Below are 23,452 nucleotides of genomic sequence, written 5' to 3'. Positions count from 1 at the left end.
CCCCTGATTAACAGGGGCGTGTAATTACAATTTTTGATGCATTTCTTTGCAGCAGGGCTGGTTCCTGAGCTCCAACTAGAGTATCTGTGAGGGGTTGCAGTGTTGTGGCACCAGTGCCTAAGGCCCAATTTTTCAGCCCCTGTTAAACAGGGGAGTGTAATTACAATTTTTGATGCAATTTTTTGCAGCGGTTCTCATTCCTGCGCTCCAACTAGAGTATCTGTGAGGGGTTGCAGTGTTGTGGCACCAGCACTAGTGCCTAAGGCCCAATTTTTCTGTCCCTGTTCAACAGGGACATGTAATTACAATTCTTGATCTAATATTTCACAACAGGGCCCGTTCCAGCGCCCACCAAGAGTAACTGTGAGGACTTACAGTGTTGTGGCACCAGCAAAACCACCAACAACACCAAAGGCCCAATTTTTCTGCTCCTGTTCAACAGGTGCATGTAATTACAATTCTTGATCTAATATTTCACAGCAGAGCTTGTTCCAGCGTCCACCAAGAGTAACTGTGAGGACTTACAGTGTTGTGGCACCAGCACCATCACCAAAGGCCCAATTTTTCTGCCCCTGTTCAACAGGTGCATGTAATTAGGGCTTATAGTGTTGTGGCAACACCAACACCTAAGGCCACGATTTCTGCAGAGTATATAGGGCAGGCCCCGATTTCTGCAGAGTATATAGGGCAGGCCCCTACTTTCAAACATCCAACTTACAAACGACTCCTACTTGCAGACGGAAGGAGACAACAGGAAGTGAGATGAAATCTACCCCTAGGAAGGGAAATTCTCTCCTGTAAGAGTTAATATGGGAAAAACGTTTCTCCTTCCCAATGATGCTTTATCACAAATCCTTGTTTCACTAAAAAACCCAAAATTTCTAAAAACATTTGTCATTGGGACATAAAGTGAGGTGAAATCTTCTGAAGAGGAGCACAGACAGCATAACAAATGCCACAGGGGTGATAACCCTTCCCTATGTATTCCAAAAAGTTTAAAAAAAGATTTTTTTGCTGGAGCTACACTTTAAAAATGTACCAGTTCAAAATTACAAACAGATTCTACTTAAAGCGGGGGTTCACCCACACCGCCAAAAAAAAAAATATTAAAAGCCAGCAGCTACAAATACTGCAGCTGTTGACTTTTAATACATGACCACTTACCTGTCCAGGAGTCCAGCGATGTCGGCAGGGGACGCCGAGAACCCGCTCGGTTCTCGGCAGCTGTCGCCGCCATCCTAGGTGAGGGAATCAGGAAGTGAAGCGTTGCGGCTTCACTTCCCGGTTCCCTACTGCGCATGCGCGAGTCACGATGCGCGTCCCTAGTGGTCCCCGCTCTCTCCTGGGAGCTGTGTGTTCCCAGGAGACAGCGCGGTGGGGACAGGAGGAGGCATAGACTCCCATGGGAGTGGGACAGGTATCTGCACCCCCCTCCCCCCTGAAAGGTGCCAAATGTGACACCGGAGGGGGGGAGGGTTCCAAAAAGCGGAAGTTCCATTTTTGTGTGGAACTCCGCTTTAACAACAAACCTACAGTCCCTGTCTTGTTTGCACCGCCTGTATACTGCTGTTTAGAGTATATAGTGCATGGGGGTCCCACGCCTTTCCTTTTTTTAATTTGGGTGCGGGGTTCCCCTTAATATCGATACAAGACCCAAAAGGCCTGGTAATGGACTGAGGGGGTACCCATGCCGTTTGTCTCACTGATTTTCATCCATGTTGTCGGGACCCGACATTAGATTAAAGCCGCAAGCAGTTTTAAATGACTTTTATTCCTTTAAAAATGTCATTTTGTGCAGGGACTGTTCTAAGCACGGGAAACACGCGCCACTTTACAGGCATACTATAGACACCCCCCAGGTACGATATTTAAAGGAGTATTTCACTTTTTTTGCACTTTAACCACTTGAGCCCCGGACCATTATGCTGCCTAAGGACCAGAGGTCTTTTTCCAATTTGGCACTGCGTCGCTTTAACTGCTAATTGCGCGGTCATGCAATGCTGTACCCAAACGAAATTTGCGTCCTTTTCTTCCCACAAATAGAGCTTTCTTTTGATGGTATTTGATCACCTCTGCAGTTTTTATTTTTTGCGCTATAAACGGAAAAAGACCGAAAATTTTGAAAAAAAATTATATTTTCTACTTTTTGTTATAAAAAAAATCCAATAAACTAAATTTTAGTCATACATTTAGGCCAAAATGTATTCGGCCACATGTCTTTGGTAAAAAAAAATGTCAATAAGCGTATATTTATTGGTTTGCGCAAAAGTTATAGCGTCTACAAACTAGGGTACATTATCTGTAATTTACACAGCTTTTAGTTTATGACTGCCTATGTCATTTCTTGAGGTGCTAAAATGGCAGGGCAGTACAAAACCCCCCCAAATGACCCTATTTTGGAAAGTAGACACCCCAAGGAAATTGCTGAGAGGCATGTTGAACCCACTGAATATTTATTTTTTTGTCCCAAGTGATTGAATAATGACAAAAAAAAAAAAAAAATATTTACAAAAAGTTGTCACTAAATGATATATTGCTCACACAGGCCATGGGCCTATGTGGAATTGCACCCCAAAATACATTCAGCTGCTTCTCCTGAGTATGGGGATACCACATGTGTGGGACTTTTTGGGAGCTTAGCCGCGTACGGGGCCCCGAAAACCAAGCACCGCCTTCAGGATTTCTAAGGGTGTAAATTTTTGATTTCACTCTTCACTGCCTATCAGAGTTTCGGAGGCCATGGAATGCCCAGGTGGCACAAACCCCCCCCAAATGACCCCATTTTGGAAAGTAGACACCCCAAGCTATTTGCTGAGAGGCATATTGAGTCCATGGAATATTTTATATTTTGACACAAGTTGCGGGAAAGTGACACTTTTTTTTTTTTTTTTTTGCACAAAGTTGTCACTAAATGATATATTGCTCACACAGGCCATGGGCATATGTGGAATTGCACCCCAAAATACATTTAGCTGCTTCTCCTGAGTATGGGGATACCACATGTGTGGGACTTTTTGGGAGCCTAGCCGCGTACGGGGCCCCGAAATCCAATCACCGCCTTCAGGATTTCTAAGGGTGAAAATTTTTGATTTCACTCTTCACTGCCTATCACAGTTTCGGAGGCCATGGAATGCCCAGGTGGCACAAAACCCCCCCAAATGACCCCATTTTGGAAAGTAGACACCCCAAGCTATTTGCTGAGAGGCATGGTGAGTATTTTGCAGCTCTCATTTGTTTTTGAAAATGAAGAAAGACAAGAAAAAACATTTTTTTTTTCTTTTTTCAATTTTCAAAACTTTGTGACAAAAAGTGAGGTCTGCAAAATACTCACTATACCTCTCAGCAAATAGCTTTGGGTGTCTACTTTCCAAAATGGGGTCATTTGGGGGGGTTTTGTGCCACCTGGGCTTTCCATGGCCTCCGAAGCTGTGATAGGCAGTGAAGAGTGAAATCAAAAATTCACGCCCTTAGAAAGCCTGAAGGCGGTGCTTGGTTTTCGGGGTCCCGTACGCGGCTAGGCTCCCAAAAAGTCTCACACATGTGGTATCACCGTACTCAGGAGAAGCAGCAGAATGTATTTTGGGGTGTAATTTCACATATTCCCATGGCATGTTTGATCAATATATCATTTAGTGACAACTTTGTGCAAAAAAAAAAAAAAAAAAATGTGTCTCTTTCCCGCAACTTGTGTCGCAATATAAAATATTCCATGGACTCGACATGCCTCTCAGCAAATAGCTTGGGGTGTCTACTTTCCAAAATGGGGTCATTTGGGGGGGTTTTGAACTGTCCTGGCATTTTATGCACAACATTTAGAAGCTTATGTCACACATCACTCACTCTTCTAACCACTTGAAGACAAAGCCCTTTCTGTCACTCATTGTTTACATGAAAAAGTTATTTTTTTTTGCAAAAAAATTACTTTGAACCCCCAAACATTATATATTTTTTTTAAGCAAATGCCCTACAGATTAAAATGGTGGGTGTTTCATTTTTTTTTTTTTTACACAGTATTTGCGCAGCGATTTTTCAAACGCATTTTTTGGGGAAAAAACACACTTTTTTAAATTTTAATGCACTAAAACACACTATATTGCCCAAATGTTTGATGAAATAAAAAAGATGATCTTAGGCCGAGTACATGGATACCAAACATGACATGCTTTAAAATTGCGCTCAAACGTGCAGTGGCAAACAAATAAATACATTTTTAAAAGCCTTTAAAAGCCTTTACAGGTTACCACTTTAGATTTACAGAGGAGGTCTACTGCAAAAATGACTGCCCTCGATCTGACCTTCGCGGCGATACCTCACATGCATGGTGCAATTGCTGTTTACATTTGACGACAGACCGCCGCTTGCGTTCGCCTTAGCGCGAGAGCAGGGGGCGACAGGGGTGCTTTTTTTTTTTTTTTTTTATTATTTTTTTGCTTTTTTATCTTATTTTTAAACTGTTCCTTTCATTTTTTTTTTTTTTTATAATTTTTATTGTTATCTCGGGGAATGTAAATATCCCCCATGATAGCAATAGGTAGTGACAGGTACTCTTTTTTGAAAAAATGGGGGTCTATTAGACCCTAGATCTCTCCACTGCCCTCAAAGCATCTGACGACACCAAGATCGGTGTGATAAAATGCTTCCTCAATTTCCCAATGGCGCTATTTACATCCGGCGAAATCTAAGTCATAAAATGCTCGTAGCTTCCGGTTTCTTAGGCCATAGAGATGTTTGGAGCCACTCTGGTCTCTGATCAGCTCTATGGTCAGCTGGCTGAATCACCGGCTGCATTCTCAGGTTCCCTGTTGAGACAGGAGAGCCAGAGAAAAACACGGAAGACGGGGGGGGGGGGGCATTCCCTCCCACGGCTTGTAAAAGCAGTCTAGAGGCTAATTAGCCGCTAGGATTTCTTTTACATGAAAGCTGACCGCTGGCTGAAAAGAATGATACCAAGATGATACCTAAACCTGCAGGCATCATTCTGGTATAACCATTCAAAGTCGTGAATGGCGTACCTGAAGACAAAAAAATGGTTAACAATAAAGCACAGTAAACGGTAAAGTATAAAAAATTGCATACCTGAAAAGCAAACATGAGAGGGGGCAGGAGGCGGAGCCTAGCGGAGCAGACATGCATTGTTAGAGCTCCACACCGCTGAGGAGAGAAGAGAAGGACAAAGCGGAGCCTGCAGGCTCAAAAGGTATCCATTTGAACCTTTTTGCCCCTGGGAACAAACTGTGAAAGTTTGGGCAGGAAATATGGTACTGGGAGGAAACCGTGGCAGAAATAAAAATCACCTCACAAAGAGCTCACAGGCACTCACTGCAGCTGAAGCAGCTCCAGTCACCTCACAAGATACAGCATCAGGGCGCGCTCACAGACAGAAAATGTCACAGCAAGACTCTCCATTTGAGTCAGATACAGAACAAATCTTCTCACAAACTTCTCCACAAGCCTCCTCAGCATCCCCAGTAATATTATTACAATTTGAAAAGATGCTTCATAAGGCTTTAAAACAAACCTCAGACCAAATAACAAAAAGCCTAACCAAAGAAATAAGAGAGCTGGGAAACCGCACCGCAGCCCTAGAAATAAAAATGAATTGGAATTGGAGAATCAGAATTGGAACAATTAAAAAAAGAGAATTTAATACTTCAAACTAAGCTCGAAGATTACGAAAATAGAGCCAGACGTTCAAACTTGCGCATAAGGGGAATACCTGAAACTGTGACAGACCTGCAATCTACTATTACTGCTCTATTACAAGAACTAAAGCCAGATATCCCTATTGAACGTTTAGAACTGGACAGAGTACACAGAGCCCTCACAGCCAAAAAGAAAGATGGACCCCCACGTGATATAATCACAAAATTTCATTATTACAGAACGAAAGAACAAATACTAATTGCTGCAAGAGAAAAAAAGGAACTTAATTTTCAAGGACACGATTATCAAATTTTTGCTGACCTATCCCAACTTACTATTACTAAAAGACGATCCATGAAACCCCAACTAATGGAACTGCAACGCCACAACATTATGTATCAATGGGGTTTCCCCTTTTCAGTCAGATTTAACTACCAAGGTACAATTTACAGAAGCAGATCAGCAGATGAACTACAACAAACCCTTTTAAAATTAAATCTGACAGAACCCACACGCAGAAGAATGGCATCATCTTCACCTTCAGGCAGCACCCAGAAAATTTCAGAACAAAATGGGAATCATCATTCTCACAAAAGAGGCCGTTATGCCACATCATCCATGGACCAAGAAGATTCAATGGACTGACATCCTAATTCCTGATATCTCTTCATTTATTATACTAAGAGATGGTTCTCTATAAAAAACCTATATTTATAACTGAATGTAACTGCATTCTGATAGTCACACACTGTGTTGGATCATGTTACATTCCAGTTATATTTCTTATTACTTCTGATTCATATAGCCTTAGAATATATAAGTGAAATAAGGAAATTCTTGTTCAGTTATATATTATCAGGTAATAACAATAGATTTATTACTTTTTAGGACAAATATGTTCAATAATCCAGAAGTAATGGAAGCTTTTTCTTTCTTTTCTTAAAACAAATATATTATTACCTAACTACTTCCTAGAATTATGTTTTTGTTTATTCTAATCTGAAGCAATATAACCTCAATTTTATGAGTTAACATATCTAAACAGTTGCATATGAATAAAATATGTAATTGTTTACTCTAAAAGGGTTAAAATCCCAAAATAATTCAAACTATCTTCATCAATACCAAAGTTATTAACAGTACCTTTCTAACTGAATTATTTAGCCTAGGGCAAGACTAACCATATACAACCACCCTGGAATAAATAATTTCAACAAAAACTATATTCTGCACTCCAATTAATGAAACATCATTTTGATGTCTTTTGACATAGCACTTCTCTCCTGTAAGCGGAAGATCCGTGTACCCCCATTAGCCCTCCTCATTCTCCCAACCATATTATGTGGGAGTGTGAGGAAGGCACTTATTCCCCTGAGAGAGATATTTATTCTCTTTCACGGGTAAATTGTGATTACTTGCAAAAAATAATTTATACAATGTATCATCTAATCTCATATGTTTTTTGTTTACTCTTTACTCCAGAATTCACTGGTTTCTTTTCTATCTATTCATCTCTTCAGTCCACACAGGTTGATCTGCGCAGTCAGCTCTGCATAACAAAAAGTAAGTCAAAACTATTTGATCTATTGCCATGGCACCACTGAATATACTTTCCCTGAATGTTCAGGGAATAAATGTCCCTCAAAAAAGGACCAAAGCCTTCCGGACTTTTCATAACAAGAAGTCTCACATAGTATGCCTCCAAGAAACACACTTCACCAAAGATTCTACTCCAAAATATATTTCTCCTTTTTATCAACAAATTTACACGGCTTCTGCCTGTACCAAGCAACGGGGAACTCTAATTGCATTTCACCGATCCACACCATTCACCTTATCATCAGAAATTAAAGACCCAGAAGGTAGATACCTGATACTCATGGGTTATATAATGGATACAGCAATCACGGTGATTTCCTACTACGCTCCTAACAAACAACCTACACCATTCCTCTCACATATATTACAAGTGATTAATACACACAAAATAGGAACAGTGATAATGTGTGGGGATTCGAACCAGGTCCTCCTCCCATTTCTAGATAAATCACCTTTTACACCATCCAAAATAACCTCTAGATTACCTTTTTCTCAACTTCTTTCCAAATACAATCTGGTAGATTCGTGGAGAGAAAGTAACCCAATGAAAAAGAAATTCACTTATTTCTCGCACCCTCATCAAACCTTCACCAGAATAGATCATATTTTTCTAACAATAGGAATGATACCAGAAATTATTGCATCAGATATACTTCCGATTCCGTGGTCTGACCATAATGCAGTATACACCACTATAGCCTCAGCCATACCAAAAGCGCATGACCCAACGTGGTACTTACCGGACATAATGCTCAAACACCCACTACATCAGATGGCCATTGAACAAGCTTTAAAGGAATACATATCAATTAATAATACAACAGACATCTCCCCAATAACACTGTGGGAAGCTCATAAGCCTGTCTTGCGTGGTACAATACAAAGACAAATGGCACTATTTAAACGGGAACGCAAAAATCTAGCAAAAAAACTAGAACTCAATTTTAATGCAGCCTACATATCATTTCAAGATAATCCATCTCAGAGTACAAAATCTCATCTGGAAAAATCTAGATTGGAATACGATCTATTTCTCACTGAGTCAGTTGATAAATCCCTCAAACGCTCCAAACACAATTTCTACATGAATACAAACAAACCAGGTACATATTTGGCTCGGGCATTAAATTCAACTAACAAATCTTTCAAACCAATACGTTTGAAATTATCAAAAAATGTTTACACTTGTAATCCAGTTAAAATAGTCCATAAATTTCACTCACATCTCGCAACTTTATATAAGACAAACAATGAATTTAATCCTACAGAGGCTGAATCCTTCTTCTCAAAAATAACCTTACCTGAGTTATCTCAGAATCAAAAAAGCAGTTTGGATGAGCCTATAACTATAGATGAAGTTGCAAACGCCATAAAAGACCTAAAACTTAACAAAAGACCAGGCCCAGACGGCTACTCGGCTTTATACTATAAAACATTCTCAGAAATACTCTCTCCCATTCTCACTGAAACGTTTAACAAACTTCTAGATGGACATTCATTTGACAAGAAACACTAATGGCAATTGTTTGTATGATCCCAAAACCCCTTTCTGATGATACTTCCTGTGTGAATTATCGGCCTATCTCTCTGTTAAACCTCAATATTAAATTATTAGCAAAAATAATAGCAAAACGCCTTAATAGCATTATAGGAAAATTAATACATAGAGATCAAGTAGGCTTCATGCCAAATAGACAGGCAGGCGATAATATACGCAGGGCAGTGTTATTGGCACATATTGCTAAAAAACGGAAAATCCCTTTATGTTTTCTATCTCTCGATATTAAGAGGGCATTTGACTCAGTATCCTGGCAATATATGCAATATTCATTACAAAAATGGGGTTTTGGACCCCACTTTTTAACATGGATCAAAGCATTATATAATAAACCCAAAGCCTATATAAAATATGCTGGATACAAATCTGAAGCCTTTAATATCGAAAGAGGTACCCGACAGGGTTGCCCATTATCTCCCTTATTATTTGCCCTTATACTCGAACCCATGGCCCAATACATCAGAACAAACCAAACTATAACTGGCATTGAAGTAGGAGGTGTTACACACAAATTATGTATATTTGCAGACGATATATTACTTTTTCTATCATCACCACAGGTCTCTGGTCCTAACTTAATACCAGCTCTTGATGGATTTGCAGCCCTATCCGGCCTTATGATTAATCCTAAGAAATGCCTAATGCTTAATATTTCACTCACAAACATGGAATTGATCCCGGCTAGGGCTGCACTCCCATTCACATGGGCAGAAAAATCAATCCCATATCTTGGAATTCATTTAACAGCATTTCATTCTGACTTATTCTCAACCAATTATCCTCCTGTATTAAGACAGATCACAAATCTAATAAAACAATGGTCGCAACTTCCTTTATCCTGGATAGGGAAGATTAATGCAATCAAAATGACTATTCTACCCAAATTGCTTTATCTATTCAGAGTCCTCCCTATTCCAATTCCTTCCTATTTTTTGAGAATAGTACAAAAAAGAGCAACTTCGTTTATATGGGGGTTTTCTAAACCACGTATACCTATACACACACTACATCTTCCCAAAAATAAAGGAGGCCTGGGATACCCTAATTTTACTAACTACTACAGAGCAGCACATTTGGCCAGTCTGTCCAAATACCATGCAAAACAGGAAATCCCATTATGGGTATTTATAGAGGCTTCAGAAAATGACCCACTATTAATATCAAATTTATTATGGCTTGATCCTAAAGACCGCTTTAAAATTCATAATCCCATAACTAAACACTTCTTATCTCTCTGGGATAAACTAAAAACCAAATATCAGTTACAATCTCCACACAATCCTCTCCTTTCTTTTATCAGAAATCCGGCCTTTTATCCGGCATGGATCTACCCAAATTCTTTTAAAGCTTGGACAACATCAGGCATTCAGACACTAAATGACTTCATAGCATCTAAATCATTCCTTTCATTCCCATCGCTTAGAGAAAAATATGATCTACCAAACTCTGAGATATTTAGATATCTCCAAATCAAAAATTTCTATACACCATTCCTAAAGGGGGATACACCATTATCCCAATTATCCATTTTTGAATCAATCTGTACAAAAGATCCATTTGCTAAAGGTACAATTTCATCACTTTATAATCAATTATATGGAGTAGCAAATCTTAATAGACCCTCTTACGTTCAGAGGTGGGAGGAGGACCTGGGACGAACTTTAGAAGACACGGACTGGTCTAACATATGGCTCACATCTAAGTCATCTTCACCCAACATCTTAGCACTGGAGACAAATTATAAAGTCCTAACTCGCTGGTACCTTGTACCCACTAGAGTGGCAAAATATTCACCTAATACCTCAGCTCTTTGTTTTCGAGGATGCCCAGAAATAGGCACATATTTACACATATGGTGGACGTGCCCAGTAATCCAAACCTTCTGGAAGGAAGTCTTCGTGATTGCATCTAAAATATTAAAAAAAATAATACAACCAGATCCATATTTAACTTTACTTAATCTAAAACCGGAATGGTTAACACTCTCTCAATTCAAACTTATGATCCAACTAATAACGGCTGCAAAACAAACAGTGGCCAAGGCATGGAAATCTCCTACATTGGTACTAGCAGAAACAATTCACAGAATGAATAATACAATATCCCATGCTAAGATGGTAGCCATCGATCAAAATCAAATTCCAAAATTTGAAAAACTTTGGCATCCTTGGATAAAACAACAGTTCCTGTCAAACTTCAATGACTCTGTCCTGTTGCCATGGTAACAGATTAAATGACTTACAGAGACACCCATTCTAAGGCTTCAAAGAGAACTAAAAAGAATAATAAACTGACGAGCGGGACAACCTTGTGGACCATACCTCTACCTTTCAACCCTTTTTCTTCTTTTTCTTTCCTTTTCTCCACCTTACGATTAAAGCTCATTATCAGAATTTATTTGACCTATATACACTCTACTTGTAAACAATATGTATAGTAGGTATAAATCATTTAAATACCTACAAAAGTAACTAAGGAAATGATATATATCTTTAATTTAGGTTTACGTAAACCCAATGTTTAATATTTGAAATTTGAAAATTCATTAAAGCAACTTCAGTATAGCTAGGTGCGAATTAGCATAGCAATGGAAGCCATTGAAGGTTTTGTTAACAAGTATGGTTGTGTTAGATTTGAGTCTATAAAAGAGAATGCATTAACACACCAATACAATGATCTATTAAGACAATGTAATACCCATAATGATGCCATAAAGCATAAAAAATCGTCCAAAAAAGGCAAGAAACAGAGATTAGCCAATGCTGTATGCGTGTTGTTAAAGATGAAAGAGATTGCAGAACAAAAAGAATTGGAGTGGTACAAAGATAGAACAGAATTAATAGCTAAGATAGAAGAAGTGAGTAAAGGTGTTTCTGAGGTAGCTGCGAATACAGATTCAAATGTTTGTGAATGTGATGAACTGAGGGATGAGATTGAACAACTGGTGATTGAGAATGGTTCGTTAGAACAGAGATTGGATGAATTGGAGGAAACGTGTATGTTAAGGGAACAATGTATCGCATCTTTAGGACAAAGAGAGGCCGGTAATGAAGCTGCGATAGAAATGTTTAAAGGAGAATTACAAGAGTGTAAAAATCAGCTAGCCCAAAAAGATCATACAATTTTATCCTTACAAGCACAGGCAATGGAGAAAGTGCACAGCCATTGTTGTGCTAATAGGGATACACATCCCTTGGTGACACAGGAATTGGGAGACAGGAGGCTGATCGAACAGCAGCCAATATATTCGGCTGACAATCCTGCAGAATCCCCAAATCAGAGTTCTTCTCTCTTCACTCCTGGGACAGAAAGGACTGGGCAAGGATTAGGAATTATAAGAAGGGAGGGTAACACCCAATCCACAACACTCTCCATACAAGATCGCACAAATCTGTGCCAGATTTTGGGGAAATTTGACACTAGCGCGTCGCCCATTAGTCTCTCAAACAGGCTGGAGGCTGTGGTGGCACAGTACATTTTAAACAATAGGGATGCATGCGCACTCCTCCGCGCATGGCTTCCATTGCAACTGTGTGAAAAACTGCAGCCACCAGTCGGGAGTCATAGAGGTCTAACTCCCGAGTTAAACTCGAATTGGGGAAACTCGGCAGATGGAATGAGGGAGATGCAGCGCATAATGGGAGGAAGAGACACTAGGGGTTCAGACGCCCTGGAGAATACAAAATTTAGGAGGGGAATGGATCCAATACTCTTTTGCAGTGAATACCTCTCCATTTATAAGGCCACATACAATTGTCCTGATATGTCTCCTGATGACGGTAGTTTCCTGTGTTCTATGGCTAATAAGTGCACATGTATTGATTACCATACCAGAATTGCACTGAGGAATGCCACCTCATACCAGACCTTTTTAAACACATTAAGGGACTGGGTTCGGGAGACAGAGCAGGACAATAGGCCCCACAAAAGAATTTCGGAGATAGCTAAAAGCGAAGGGAGAGTGAGATTTACAGGCAAGTGCTACAGGTGTGGCAACACGGGCCATCTAATTAAGGACTGTAAATTACCTAGGAGGAGCACGGGTGAGAAGAAACCGTGGCATAAGAAGGAACAGAAAAAACCTGGGCCAGATAAGGGGGCAAAGGAGCCAAGCGAGGCACCTGATGCTACAGTATATGGTCCTCTTTTGAAGGAGTTACAAAGGGTAGGGAAAGGAGTTAAAGAAAGCCAGGAGGAATATAGAAACCCACCCTCAACCAATCCTTATTTTAAACAATAGGGATGTCAGGCCCCGGTATTGTCCCTAGTATGTCATCTGGAGAGGGACAAAGGCAGCAGACCACGTATCCAAGGGGCGGTAGGGGGCCATCGCACCAATATACTTTTGGATACGGGAGCAGCTGTCAGCGTAACGAATATCGAACTTGAAAAGGATCCCACGGGGAGACAAATTCTCCTGAGAGGATTCGGAGGACAACTAGTACCTTCGGAGCAGTCAATACCTGTACCCATAGAACTAGAGAGGTTATGTGTAGAACATAGTTTGTTTCTGTCACCAACACATGAGGGCACTATTTTGGGCTCGGACGTAATGGGGACACATGGACTGATTCTTGATCTGTGCAATTGGGTACTGTGGAAAGGGTCTAGATACAAAGGCAAGGTGCACGTGGTCATGGACAGCTGTGAGGTGACGTCAGTTAAAACAAATGAAATCCTTGACCCACAGGCACTACTGAAAACAGAGGACCAAACATTGGCTAAAATCTTGTGGCAACATGACAAAGTGTGGGCAACGTCTAAAGCGCAATGTGGTAAAGTTTCAAACATGATTGTAAAAATTGAGGGCCCTGATCCGCCACCTCAGCGTCAGTACAAAATTCCACCCGAATCTATTCCATACATAGAGAGCACAGTGAGGAATTTGTTGGCACAGAATGTAATTAAAGAGTGCCAATCTAAAACAAATGCAGCCCTCTGGCCAGTAAAGAAGGAGGGGGGGTGGAGGCCCACCGTAGATTTCCGTGCGCTAAACAGATGCACCCCATCTATTACAAATGTGGTTGCTAAGATGCCAGACATGATGACAGCACTGAAACCTTCAGCAAAAGTGTACTCATCAATTGACATATCGAATGGCTATTTTTCAATTCCTGTGCATGAGGATAGCCAATACAAGCTGGCCTTTACGTTTCAGGGGAAACAGTATGCATTCTGTCGATTAGCCCAGGGGTTCAAATCCAGTTCCACATACTTCCACATCTGTATGGTGGACATTCTGAAGACATTTTCTGAGCCAGAATGCATCATTCAGTATGTGGACGACATCTTGCTCCAGACTGAAACAAAAGAGCAACATTATGCTCTGCTGGAGGAACTCCTGACACTGATTGAGAATGCAGGTCTGAAATTAAACCCCAAAAAGGCACAATTGATGAAGGATTCAGTATGTTTCTTGGGTGTGATAGTTTCACAGGGGGGAAGGACTCCAGACCCAAACAAATGTGAAACTATCAGGAAATTGCCAAGACCAAGCACTAAGACTGCGCTGAGACAATTCCTGGGGATGGTCGGTTTTTGCAGGGACTTCATTGAAGGCTTTGCGGAGAAGGCAAAACCCCTATATGATTTTCTCAAAGGAGACAAGAAGGAAACAGACACTTTAGACTGGTTGACAGAGCATGAGCAAGCTTTCACCAAGCTAAAGGTGAGTCTAATGCAGGCCCCGGCCTTGAGCAATCCGAATTCCGATTTGCCCTTTGCACTACAAGTGTATGCCTCTGCAGTAGCAATAACGGCAGTGTTGCTGCAGGAGAGGCAGGGCAAATGGGTACCTGTTGGATACTGGTCCAGGGTACTAAGCCCGGTAGAGAGGGGATTCGATGAATGTGTCAGAAACCTTTTGGCAGCGCACTGGGCAGTTCTTGCCACAGAGCATGTCGTAGGATTTGGCAAGATCATTCTGCAAACTCCCCATTCTCCGATTAAAATGCTTTTGGAACGTACCCTCAGTGGAGTATCCTCCCAAAGGGTGGCCAGGTGGCTAGTGGATTTAACACCCAGAAACCTTACCGTGACCCACAATGCCACCTACACTCTCCCACAATTGATGCAATATGAGGGGGAGCAGCATGACTGTGGGGAGGTACATCGGACCAGAACACAGGAGGTGTTCAGGTTAGCAGCAGGTAATGAAGACCTTAAAATCTGGGTGGATGGATCAAGGTATTGGGAGGGAGGAACGTTTCACACAGGGTATGCCCTGTGGTGCCCCCAGACCAATGAAAAAATAATGACCAAATGCCCTCGAAGCTTTTCTGCCCAAAGAGCTGAACTGGAGGCAGTAAGAGAGGCCATCACACATTTCAGTTCAGGTCCAATAAGCGTATTCTCTGACAGCGCCTATGTAACAAGGTCTTTGACTGAATATATGCCTTTGTGGCAGTCAAGGGGCTTCAGTGATGCCTCTGGGAAAGACTTGGTACATAGTGCAGTGCTAAGAGATATATGGGAAAGAGCAAGTGTGGAGCCTCAGAGAGTGGCTATCATTAAGGTGAAAGCTCACCAAAGAGGTGGAGAGGAGGTTACTGTGGGCAACAACAAGGCAGATGAGCTGGCAAAGGAAGCAGCCCTGATAGGGGTCAAGTGGACACCCTATGATGCTGAAGGGAGACAGGCCTGGGAGGAACATAATTTTGAGGAGCAGGAGGTGAAAGCAGGTTCACATGAACTCCTGCCGGTGCTAAGGGCGCCTACACCATGTTTAGCAGATGAACAAAATAAGGATGAGGCCTTGAGCTCAATCAAAAAACAGCTTAAAATGAAAGCAGCAGATGCTCCCCAAAATTATGTACTAGAAGGCGATCTACTGTTAAGGGAGACGTCAGAAGGACAAAGGTTTGTAGTGCCCTCACAGCATCAAAAGGATTTAGCCCTTGAAAATCACAGGTTAACGGGCCACATGGGTGTTCAGGGTACCTTAAAATTTATGCAAACTAGATACTGGTGGGAGACAATGGGAAACACAATCTCACAGGTAGTGCAAGAATGTTTGATATGTGCACAGATGAACCCTAGGCCAAAGGGACAGAAACCAGTATTAGCAAGGGTGCCGGTAGCCAATGGGCCCTGGGAAAACCTACAGATTGACTTTGTTGGTCCATTACAAAGTGCCCCCGGAGGATACAGATATTTACTGGTAGTGGTGGATGTCTTTTCAAAATGGGTGGAGGCTCTGCCCCTGAGAAAGGACTCTGCTACTGCCACGGCTAGAGCTTTGTGGACCGAAGTCTTTTCAAGATGGGGGTTCCCCAAAGTCCTGGAATCCGATAGAGGGACTCACTTTACCGGCAGTGTCATGAAAAATATTTGTGAGCTGCTGGGAGTAGAACAGAGATTCCATGTACCGTACCATCCACAGTCCGCGGGGATGGTTGAGAGAATGAATCGAACATTGAAGGAAAGGCTTAAAAAGATGGTACTGCAATCAGGAAAGAACTGGCTGATTCATCTGCCTTCAATCCTGATGGCCGTACGAGGGTCGACAGCGAAAGGTACATCATTAACCCCATATCAGTTAATGACGGGGAGAATGATGAACCTCAGCCATCCAGCAGACCCAATACTTAGTACCCCCTTGAGAGAGAGTGCTGAAAGGGACAAATTTCTGGTTCAGCTACAGGAACAGGTACAGGGATATTTGCAATTCGCTGCAAGTACCATGGCACCTAAAGAGAAGGAGCAGCCTGAAAGGCCTCCCATTAGCTTGAAGATTGGAGACAGGGTTATGGTAAAGAACTTTGTTTCCAAGTCTTCATGGGATGCAAACTGGACTGGACCTTTCACAGTCACCATGACCCTTAGTGATCAGGTAGTCAAGGTGAAGCGGCTCATTGACAATAAGGGCGCAAAAGGCATGAAAAAGAGGGAGTTAGAGAAATGGGTTCATGCCGATCAGTGTAAGAGGTACTGCTGATAAGTATTGATTCCGCTCTTGTTCTTGTTTTTCCAGAGTTCCAGTGGAGCAAAGATTGGCAAGGTCTCTGGAGAATGGATGGAAGGATCGTAATTGTCGTGTTGGCGATCCATCTGAGCCATGTAACATCTCAAATTGATTCAGACGAATATTCAGGGGATGATGTGGAAAGGGGAAATCCTGAGGAAAACCCATGCATCAACGGCAATTGCATCATCAATGTTGGACTTGATAGGCCAGAAGGGGATGCAGGGGGGAGGTGAAAGAAGGAGGAAGGTCAGGATTACATCAGAGAGTTCTAAATTAACAGAGACTTACCAATGGGGTCACCATGGCAAGTTGCAATACAGAGTTTCTTTTGCTTTCGGACGATTTAATCCTAACTCAACATCTCAAGGACGTGCGTATAAACAAAACTTGAAAAATATCATACCGGAAGCCCTCCAGCCGTTTGCGGATGCAACTATATATATGAATGAAACGGGCTATTGGTTAGGGAAAAATTCCAGTTTATCCAAACCTTGGGAAGCAAGGGATGTAGGATATGGGGTTTTTGGTGAAGAATTGAAAGAAGGGAAATATGTTTTTGTGTGTGGCATATATTGGCATGACCAAAGTAATAGGGCACAGAGGCCCAGGAGGCTGACACTTAGGCATAGTAAGGTGGCTGTCGGCCAAACTAGGGAGCTCCAGATGACACATCAATGGGGTGAAAATTTCCTTGTGGGGGTGGTATCTCGGTCTTATCAGTCCTACAGAGAAGCTCTTGGTTACTGGACATGTGGGACTCCAGAGTTGGACATGGGGGAGATACGCCTGGTTGATGTCTCACCTGAGAGGTTAAAACCCTGCACAGGTAATGCCAATAACTACACACAGGGGCATGCTCCGTTAGAGAAAGGGGAACCACTACAGATAGATCTGAGCTCGTCCCAAACGCTGGCTACCAGGGTACAGTATGCCTTCACCACATGGCACTTCAATGTCTCGCAATGGTTGGTAAAATCCTATTACCCTATATGTGCTGAGTATACACTGAATCAAGTGCGGTCAGTATATCAGTGGCTTGCTCCCAGAGATGGGCGGACGCAGAATGAGGTCCATGCCGGACGCTTATTTCTGAGGAGCAACCGAAAGAGGAGGGATATATTCAGCACTATATTGGGGGGAATAGGAGCTGGGATGGGTGTCGTTAATGGAGTGGACATCGATCTCCTGAGGAACAAACTCTCAGCTATAGCTTCAGACAGTAAGCAGGGCTTTGTTGCTCAGAGAGAGATTAATGACATTCTTGATAATATTCAACAACGTCACATAGATACCCAGGTAAAAGTAGCTCAAGATTTTATCCGCCATTTTAAGAGGTTGGTAGATAGTGTGGTGACACAGGGCAAAAATATGTCGTGGGCTCTGGCGTGCACACAGGGACAGGCGGAGTTATCAACCAATATCAAGCTGATTGTACAATCTCTGTATGGGGGGCAGTGGCCTTATGAGTTGTCATCACAGCTCAGTAAGATTTTACCAAAGCACATCTCTTACACTAATCCAAGTTGGTGGTCGAATGCCTGGATAGGCTGTACTAATTTGGATTATGAGTGATGTTACGCTTCCTCATTGATCCCATATACAGAAGTGCAGACTAAATCTGTGTATTCGGTGATATCGATGGGCTTGCTGACTGGGGATTCTACTTTGTTGCATCTGAGGCTAACTTACCCACATGTAATCAGAGAGGATGGGAGCTGGAGGCAGGTTGATATTTCCCTCTGTCGGAGGCAGGACCATGATATCCTTTGTATGCCAGGTCAATACACGGTGGTGGATGAGAAATGTTGGGAAGATTCATCACTCTGTGTTCTGGATGGGGAGAACATTGCCTCAAAGGGAACACCGGTGTATTATTTGGGACATAGGAGAGTTTGTTTCTTTGTCCTGAAGGATACTAATGTATCGTTGGTCATGGAACTGGGATGTTCTGTGAACCTGACAATAGCTAGAGGAGCATGGTGTACACTTGGCGGTGTCTCTGAAATCCAGACACAGGAATGGAATTATGTGGTACCGCATATGGCCAATCTGTCTGTGGATGTCAACCAGAACCGCCCTGTTAATCTAAGAGCCCTGAACCTTGGTATGGGAAGGAAGATACAGGAATGGTTAACAGATTGGGATAGGGATGAGAGCCTTATGAGGATGCTGCAGCAAGAGAGAGCTAATGCTACTATAGCCATCTACCATGACCAGAATGTAATAAAGGAGGTAGTACATCAACTAGAAAATGATGTGGGAGGGTCTTGGTGGGAGGTAATATTCGGACATTCCAGTAAGGCCAACAGTATTTTGAATTATTTAATACATCCCGTGGTAATATTACTCATTATTGCTGCAGTTTCATCATTGGTTCAAGTTGGTATGTGTTGTTGGACTCGACATTTGTATAGGAAAGTCTCGCATTTATCTATACAAGTGAAGGGACGAATTGATGGTAAGGTCTCTTCATACATGGTAGAGGCTTTGCTGCCCGTTCAGAACCCTGAAATACCACTGACGTGCCAGAATTGTGGTAGGAAAGGCCATTGTGAGCGAACCTGCCTAATCCCGGCCCGTATCTACAGTGAGGAGATATAGGAGGTTGGGAATGGGATGTGTAGTCTGACGGATCAAAGGTATATATGTATATATTATGGTAATGGGTTGATTTCATGTTATGGTGTAGTGTGATAAAGGTGTATTTTAGGCTAATAACATGGGCTAGAGGCCCTCCTCGAGACTCTATCGGAAAGCTGGTTGATAGGTTGCTCTGAATGTGTGTGGGTGAACGGTGAGTGAATGGACACCCCTTGCCTGTACTGCACCCCGTCCTGAAGATATCGGAGAGAAGAAGACACAGAGTGGTGACATGGAAGCTGTCACTGAAGGATGATGTTGGTGTGTCACCCAGTAGCAAAGCGGCACGTGTTGGGAAACACAGCACGTTAAGACTGTTATGGACTGTTCCACAGGAGCCGGTTCTGAGGCCTATGTTGAGAGGCGCAACACACAGCAAGACCCTTATGGACTGTTCCATAGATGTTCCTGTTGAAAACTGCAATACGTTACCACAGTTAAGGACTGTCCCATAGGTACTGGTTCGGAAGCACATGTTGGGGAGCAACACACGTGAAGACAGTTATGACTGTTCAATAGGAGCTGTGTCTGAAGAAGGCTGGTATGCGCCCTTCAGGCGCAAAGCGGCATATGTTGGAATTCAACATGAATATCGTATTTGTACATGTATTTCATTACGGTACCTAAGAGAAGAAAACTCACATGGTTTTTGAAAAGGCTGAAAGTGTCACGCTTCCGGAAAGGACAGGATGTGACCTCCCAGGTTGGAATGTGTTCTGTAGCTCCCATTGCGCATGACAATGCTGGCTCCGACCTGTCTATGGGAATTTCCTGATTAGCTACTATCCACACAGGCTTCAAAGGCAGATAAACTGACAGGGATGATGGATGAGGTTAGATACAGGAGATCAAGGGCCCAGGTGTGTGTGAAACCTGACATCTGTCGGACGATGGCAATGCATGGACCAACACTGCCCCCCAGAGGACAAAACGGTCCATATGATGGGCTGTTGAGGGAACGCCCCAGAGACACTGTGATTCGTCCAAAGGCAAAGTTGGGCAGGCAAAAGGGGGGGGGTCTGGATGAGGTATGTTTGTTAAAAGTAATGTTTGCTAAAGAAACAGTCTCTTTAAGACCAGAGGACCAGCCGAGGAGGATGTGCTAAGTATCACTCTTGTATTGTGTTACGAGTGTAGGCCTTGTAATATTGCAATTTCTGGTAGTATCTTTATGTTAGTTTTCCTAATTATGCTGTTTTAATACATTCCTATTTTTATTGGGAAATAAATGTAACTTGTTTTACTAGCAGCACCGTGTGTTTGGTTTCATAGCTAACCTGGTATTATTGTGATATTAACAATAGCATGTGCTCAGAGTTTACTAGACCAACTAATGGTAGGGACTAGACAAATTAATACACAGATATAATATTAATAATTATATCGATTCTTACAGAAACCCTACTGTAAAACAATGAGCTTACTCAGATCCTTGTAGATCCTTGTAAACTTACTTTATGTATCTTTATAACATTGTATACTCAATAAACTTCTTTTGACAAGGAAAAGCAAACATGATAAAACATAATAACAATAAAACATTGCAGAATAGAATACAGTAAAAAAGAGCAGAACAATAGAGAGAGAGAATAGAGAGAGAGAGAACAATGAAACGACAACTATTTTTTTTTATTTTATATATTTTTTTTTTTTTTTTTTTACACTTTTTTTGTAACTAACTTTTATAACGGTAACCGGTTCCAGGTTCGGGTCTCTCAAAATGCGATGGCATCTTGGGAGACCCTGTGAAAGTGTGCCTAGTCTGTGCAATGCTGTACCCTACGCTAATACTCAACTAGTGAATGGTAGCGTTCAAAACATTCACCAATGCAAAGACCAGGATTGTCAGGACATGAGGGACAATAATAGCGGGTGTCATGCCTATATCCGTGCTTGCTGCAGACACAACATCTTTTTTGGGGGGGTTCGTTGGGTAGGGGTACTCGGGAGGACATAAAGAAAATGCCTCTCATGCAGCCGACTGCATTTGGTTGGGGATGTGAATGGGGGAATTACGGGCGCTGCAGAAGTGGTGGGTTCCCAATTAGGATTGGCGAATGCAGCAGGAAGGGCATTATGGGCACGACGAGCCTGTGTTTGTCTTCTTGGTGGCAGCGCGACACTACTTGTGCTTGCCACCTCACCAGCTTGAACTGCACTTATGGGACTCGCCACATCACCAAGTGTTACTGCAGTGCTGGTTTGACTACGACCGGGGTGTACTAGGCCGCTGGCACTTGCCAGTTCAATAAAAAGCTACCAAAAAAACTGTTAGCGATCGCAGGGATCAGGCCTGACTCTGCGAACGCTGCAGTTATGCGTTAAGTGTTTTGTAAGTGACAGTGATCGATCGATACTGCACTTGGGTGGGCTGGGCCGGGCGGAGGGGCAAAATGCAGGTGCTAGCAGGTATCTGGGCTGATGCCGCTAACACTGCGTTTTTGGGAACCCTAAACTGCTGGGGACGCCAGTATAGATCTGATCGGATCAGATATTGATCCGTTCAGATACTATACCACTAAGGGAGGCGTATGCTGCGTGCGTGGGTGTTAGCGGTACTGGCGCTAATCTGACGCTGCTTGGGGCTGGTGCTTGCCAGTTCACCAAAATACTACCAAAAAGACTGTTAGCGATCGCAGGGATCAGGCCTGACTCTGCGAACGCTGCAGTTATGCATTTAGTGTTTTGTAAGTGTCAGTGATCGATCGATACTGCACTTGGGTGGGCTGGGCTGGGCCGGGCGGAGGGGCAAAACGCAGGTGCTAGCAGGTATCTGGGCTGATCCCGCTAACACTGCATTTTTGGGAACCCTAAACTGCTGGGGACGCTAGTATAGATCTGATCGGACCAGATATTGATCCGTTCAGATACTATACCACTAAGGGAGGCGTATGCTGCGTGCGTGGGTGTTAGCGGTACTGGCGCTAACCTGACGCTGCCTGGGGCTGGTGCTTGCCAGTTCACCAAAATGCTACCAAAAAAACTGTTAGCGATCGCAGGGATCAGGCCTGACTCTGCGAACGCTGCAGTTATGCGTTTAGTGTTTTGTAAGTGACAGTGATCGATCGATACTGCACTTGGGTGGGCTGGGCGGAGGGACAAAACGCAGGTGCTAGCAGGTATCTGGGCTGATCCCGCTAACACTGCGTTTTTGGGAACCCTAAACTGCTGGGGACGCTAGCATAGATCTGATCGGATCAGATATTGATCCGATCAGATACTATACTACTAAGGGAGGCGTATGCTGCGTGCGTGGGTGTTAGCGGTACTGGCGCTAATCTGACACTGCCTGGGGCGACGCATATCACCGCCGGGCGATCAGGGGGCTAAACCTTTATTCGGTAATAAATGGCGGGTGCCCTGACACTATAAAAAATAAACAAACTAACCAGCGTCACCCGTAACAGTTATACGGTGATCAGTGGTGAAAGGGTTAACTAGGGGGCCATCAAGGGGTTAAAACATTTATTCGGTAGTATATGGGGGTCCCTGTCGCTATAAAACGCTGACGGCGAACCTAAATATTTAGGTCCCTAACTAGCGTCACCAGCGACACTAATACAGCGATCAGAAAAATGATCGCTTAGCGACACTGGTGACAGGGGGTGATCAAGGGGTTAAAACTTTATTAGGGGGGGTTAGGGGGGTATCCTAGACCTACAGGGGGCTAATACTAACTGTCCCAACACTGTAACTGTCACAAACTGACACCAATGCAGTAATCAGAAAAAAAAAAACTGCTGGTGTCAGTTTGTGACGGGGGGGGGGGGGTGATTGGGGGGGATCGGGGGGCGATCGGGGGGGGGGATCGGGGTGTTTTGTGTGCCTGGCATGTTCTACTGTGTGTGTGTGTAGTGTTGTGCACTCACATACCTGTCTTCTCTCCTCGGGCCGGAACGGAAATTACCGAGCCGAGGAGAGATGACATCATTTCCTTTGCTGCTATTTAGCATACAGCAGCAAAGGAATGATTCGATTGGCCGGCGGCGATCGCGAGGGGGGGGCCACGAACGGATGGCCTCCCCTTCACCACCGATCGCCGTGGG

General features: G+C 43.0%; 2 protein-coding genes across 2 annotated transcripts in view; both read left to right on the top strand.

Moving 5' to 3' along the window:
• Positions 1-20,655, top strand: part of LOC141110749 (uncharacterized) — a 40,583-nt gene extending 19,928 nt beyond the window's left edge. Inside the window, exon 2 of the mRNA XM_073602319.1 lies at positions 16,773-20,655. Within this exon, the coding sequence (XP_073458420.1) occupies positions 16,896-18,338 (1,443 nt within the window). The 5' untranslated portion in view covers positions 16,773-16,895 and the 3' untranslated portion in view covers positions 18,339-20,655. The remainder of the gene's footprint in view (positions 1-16,772) is intronic.
• On the top strand, positions 10,765-13,042 carry LOC141110748 (posterior protein-like). The gene has a single exon (XM_073602318.1). The coding sequence runs from the start codon at positions 11,388-11,390 to the stop codon at positions 13,038-13,040; it is 1,653 nt and encodes a 550-aa protein (XP_073458419.1). The 5' UTR covers positions 10,765-11,387; the 3' UTR covers positions 13,041-13,042.
• Positions 20,656-23,452: the final 2,797 nt, after the last annotated feature.

This window comes from Aquarana catesbeiana, linkage group LG10 (assembly GCF_042186555.1).
Source record: "Aquarana catesbeiana isolate 2022-GZ linkage group LG10, ASM4218655v1, whole genome shotgun sequence".
In the NCBI taxonomy this organism is placed as follows: Eukaryota; Metazoa; Chordata; class Amphibia; order Anura; family Ranidae; genus Aquarana; species Aquarana catesbeiana.
The sequence above is the reverse complement of the archived record's forward strand: the minus strand, read 5'-3'. Positions and strand labels throughout refer to the sequence as shown.

What these genes read in the sequence shown, in the direction of transcription:
- LOC141110748 (XM_073602318.1), top strand. Translation starts at nt 11,388, where the DNA reads ATGGAAGCCATTGAAGGTTTTGTTAACAAGTATGGTTGTGTTAGATTT.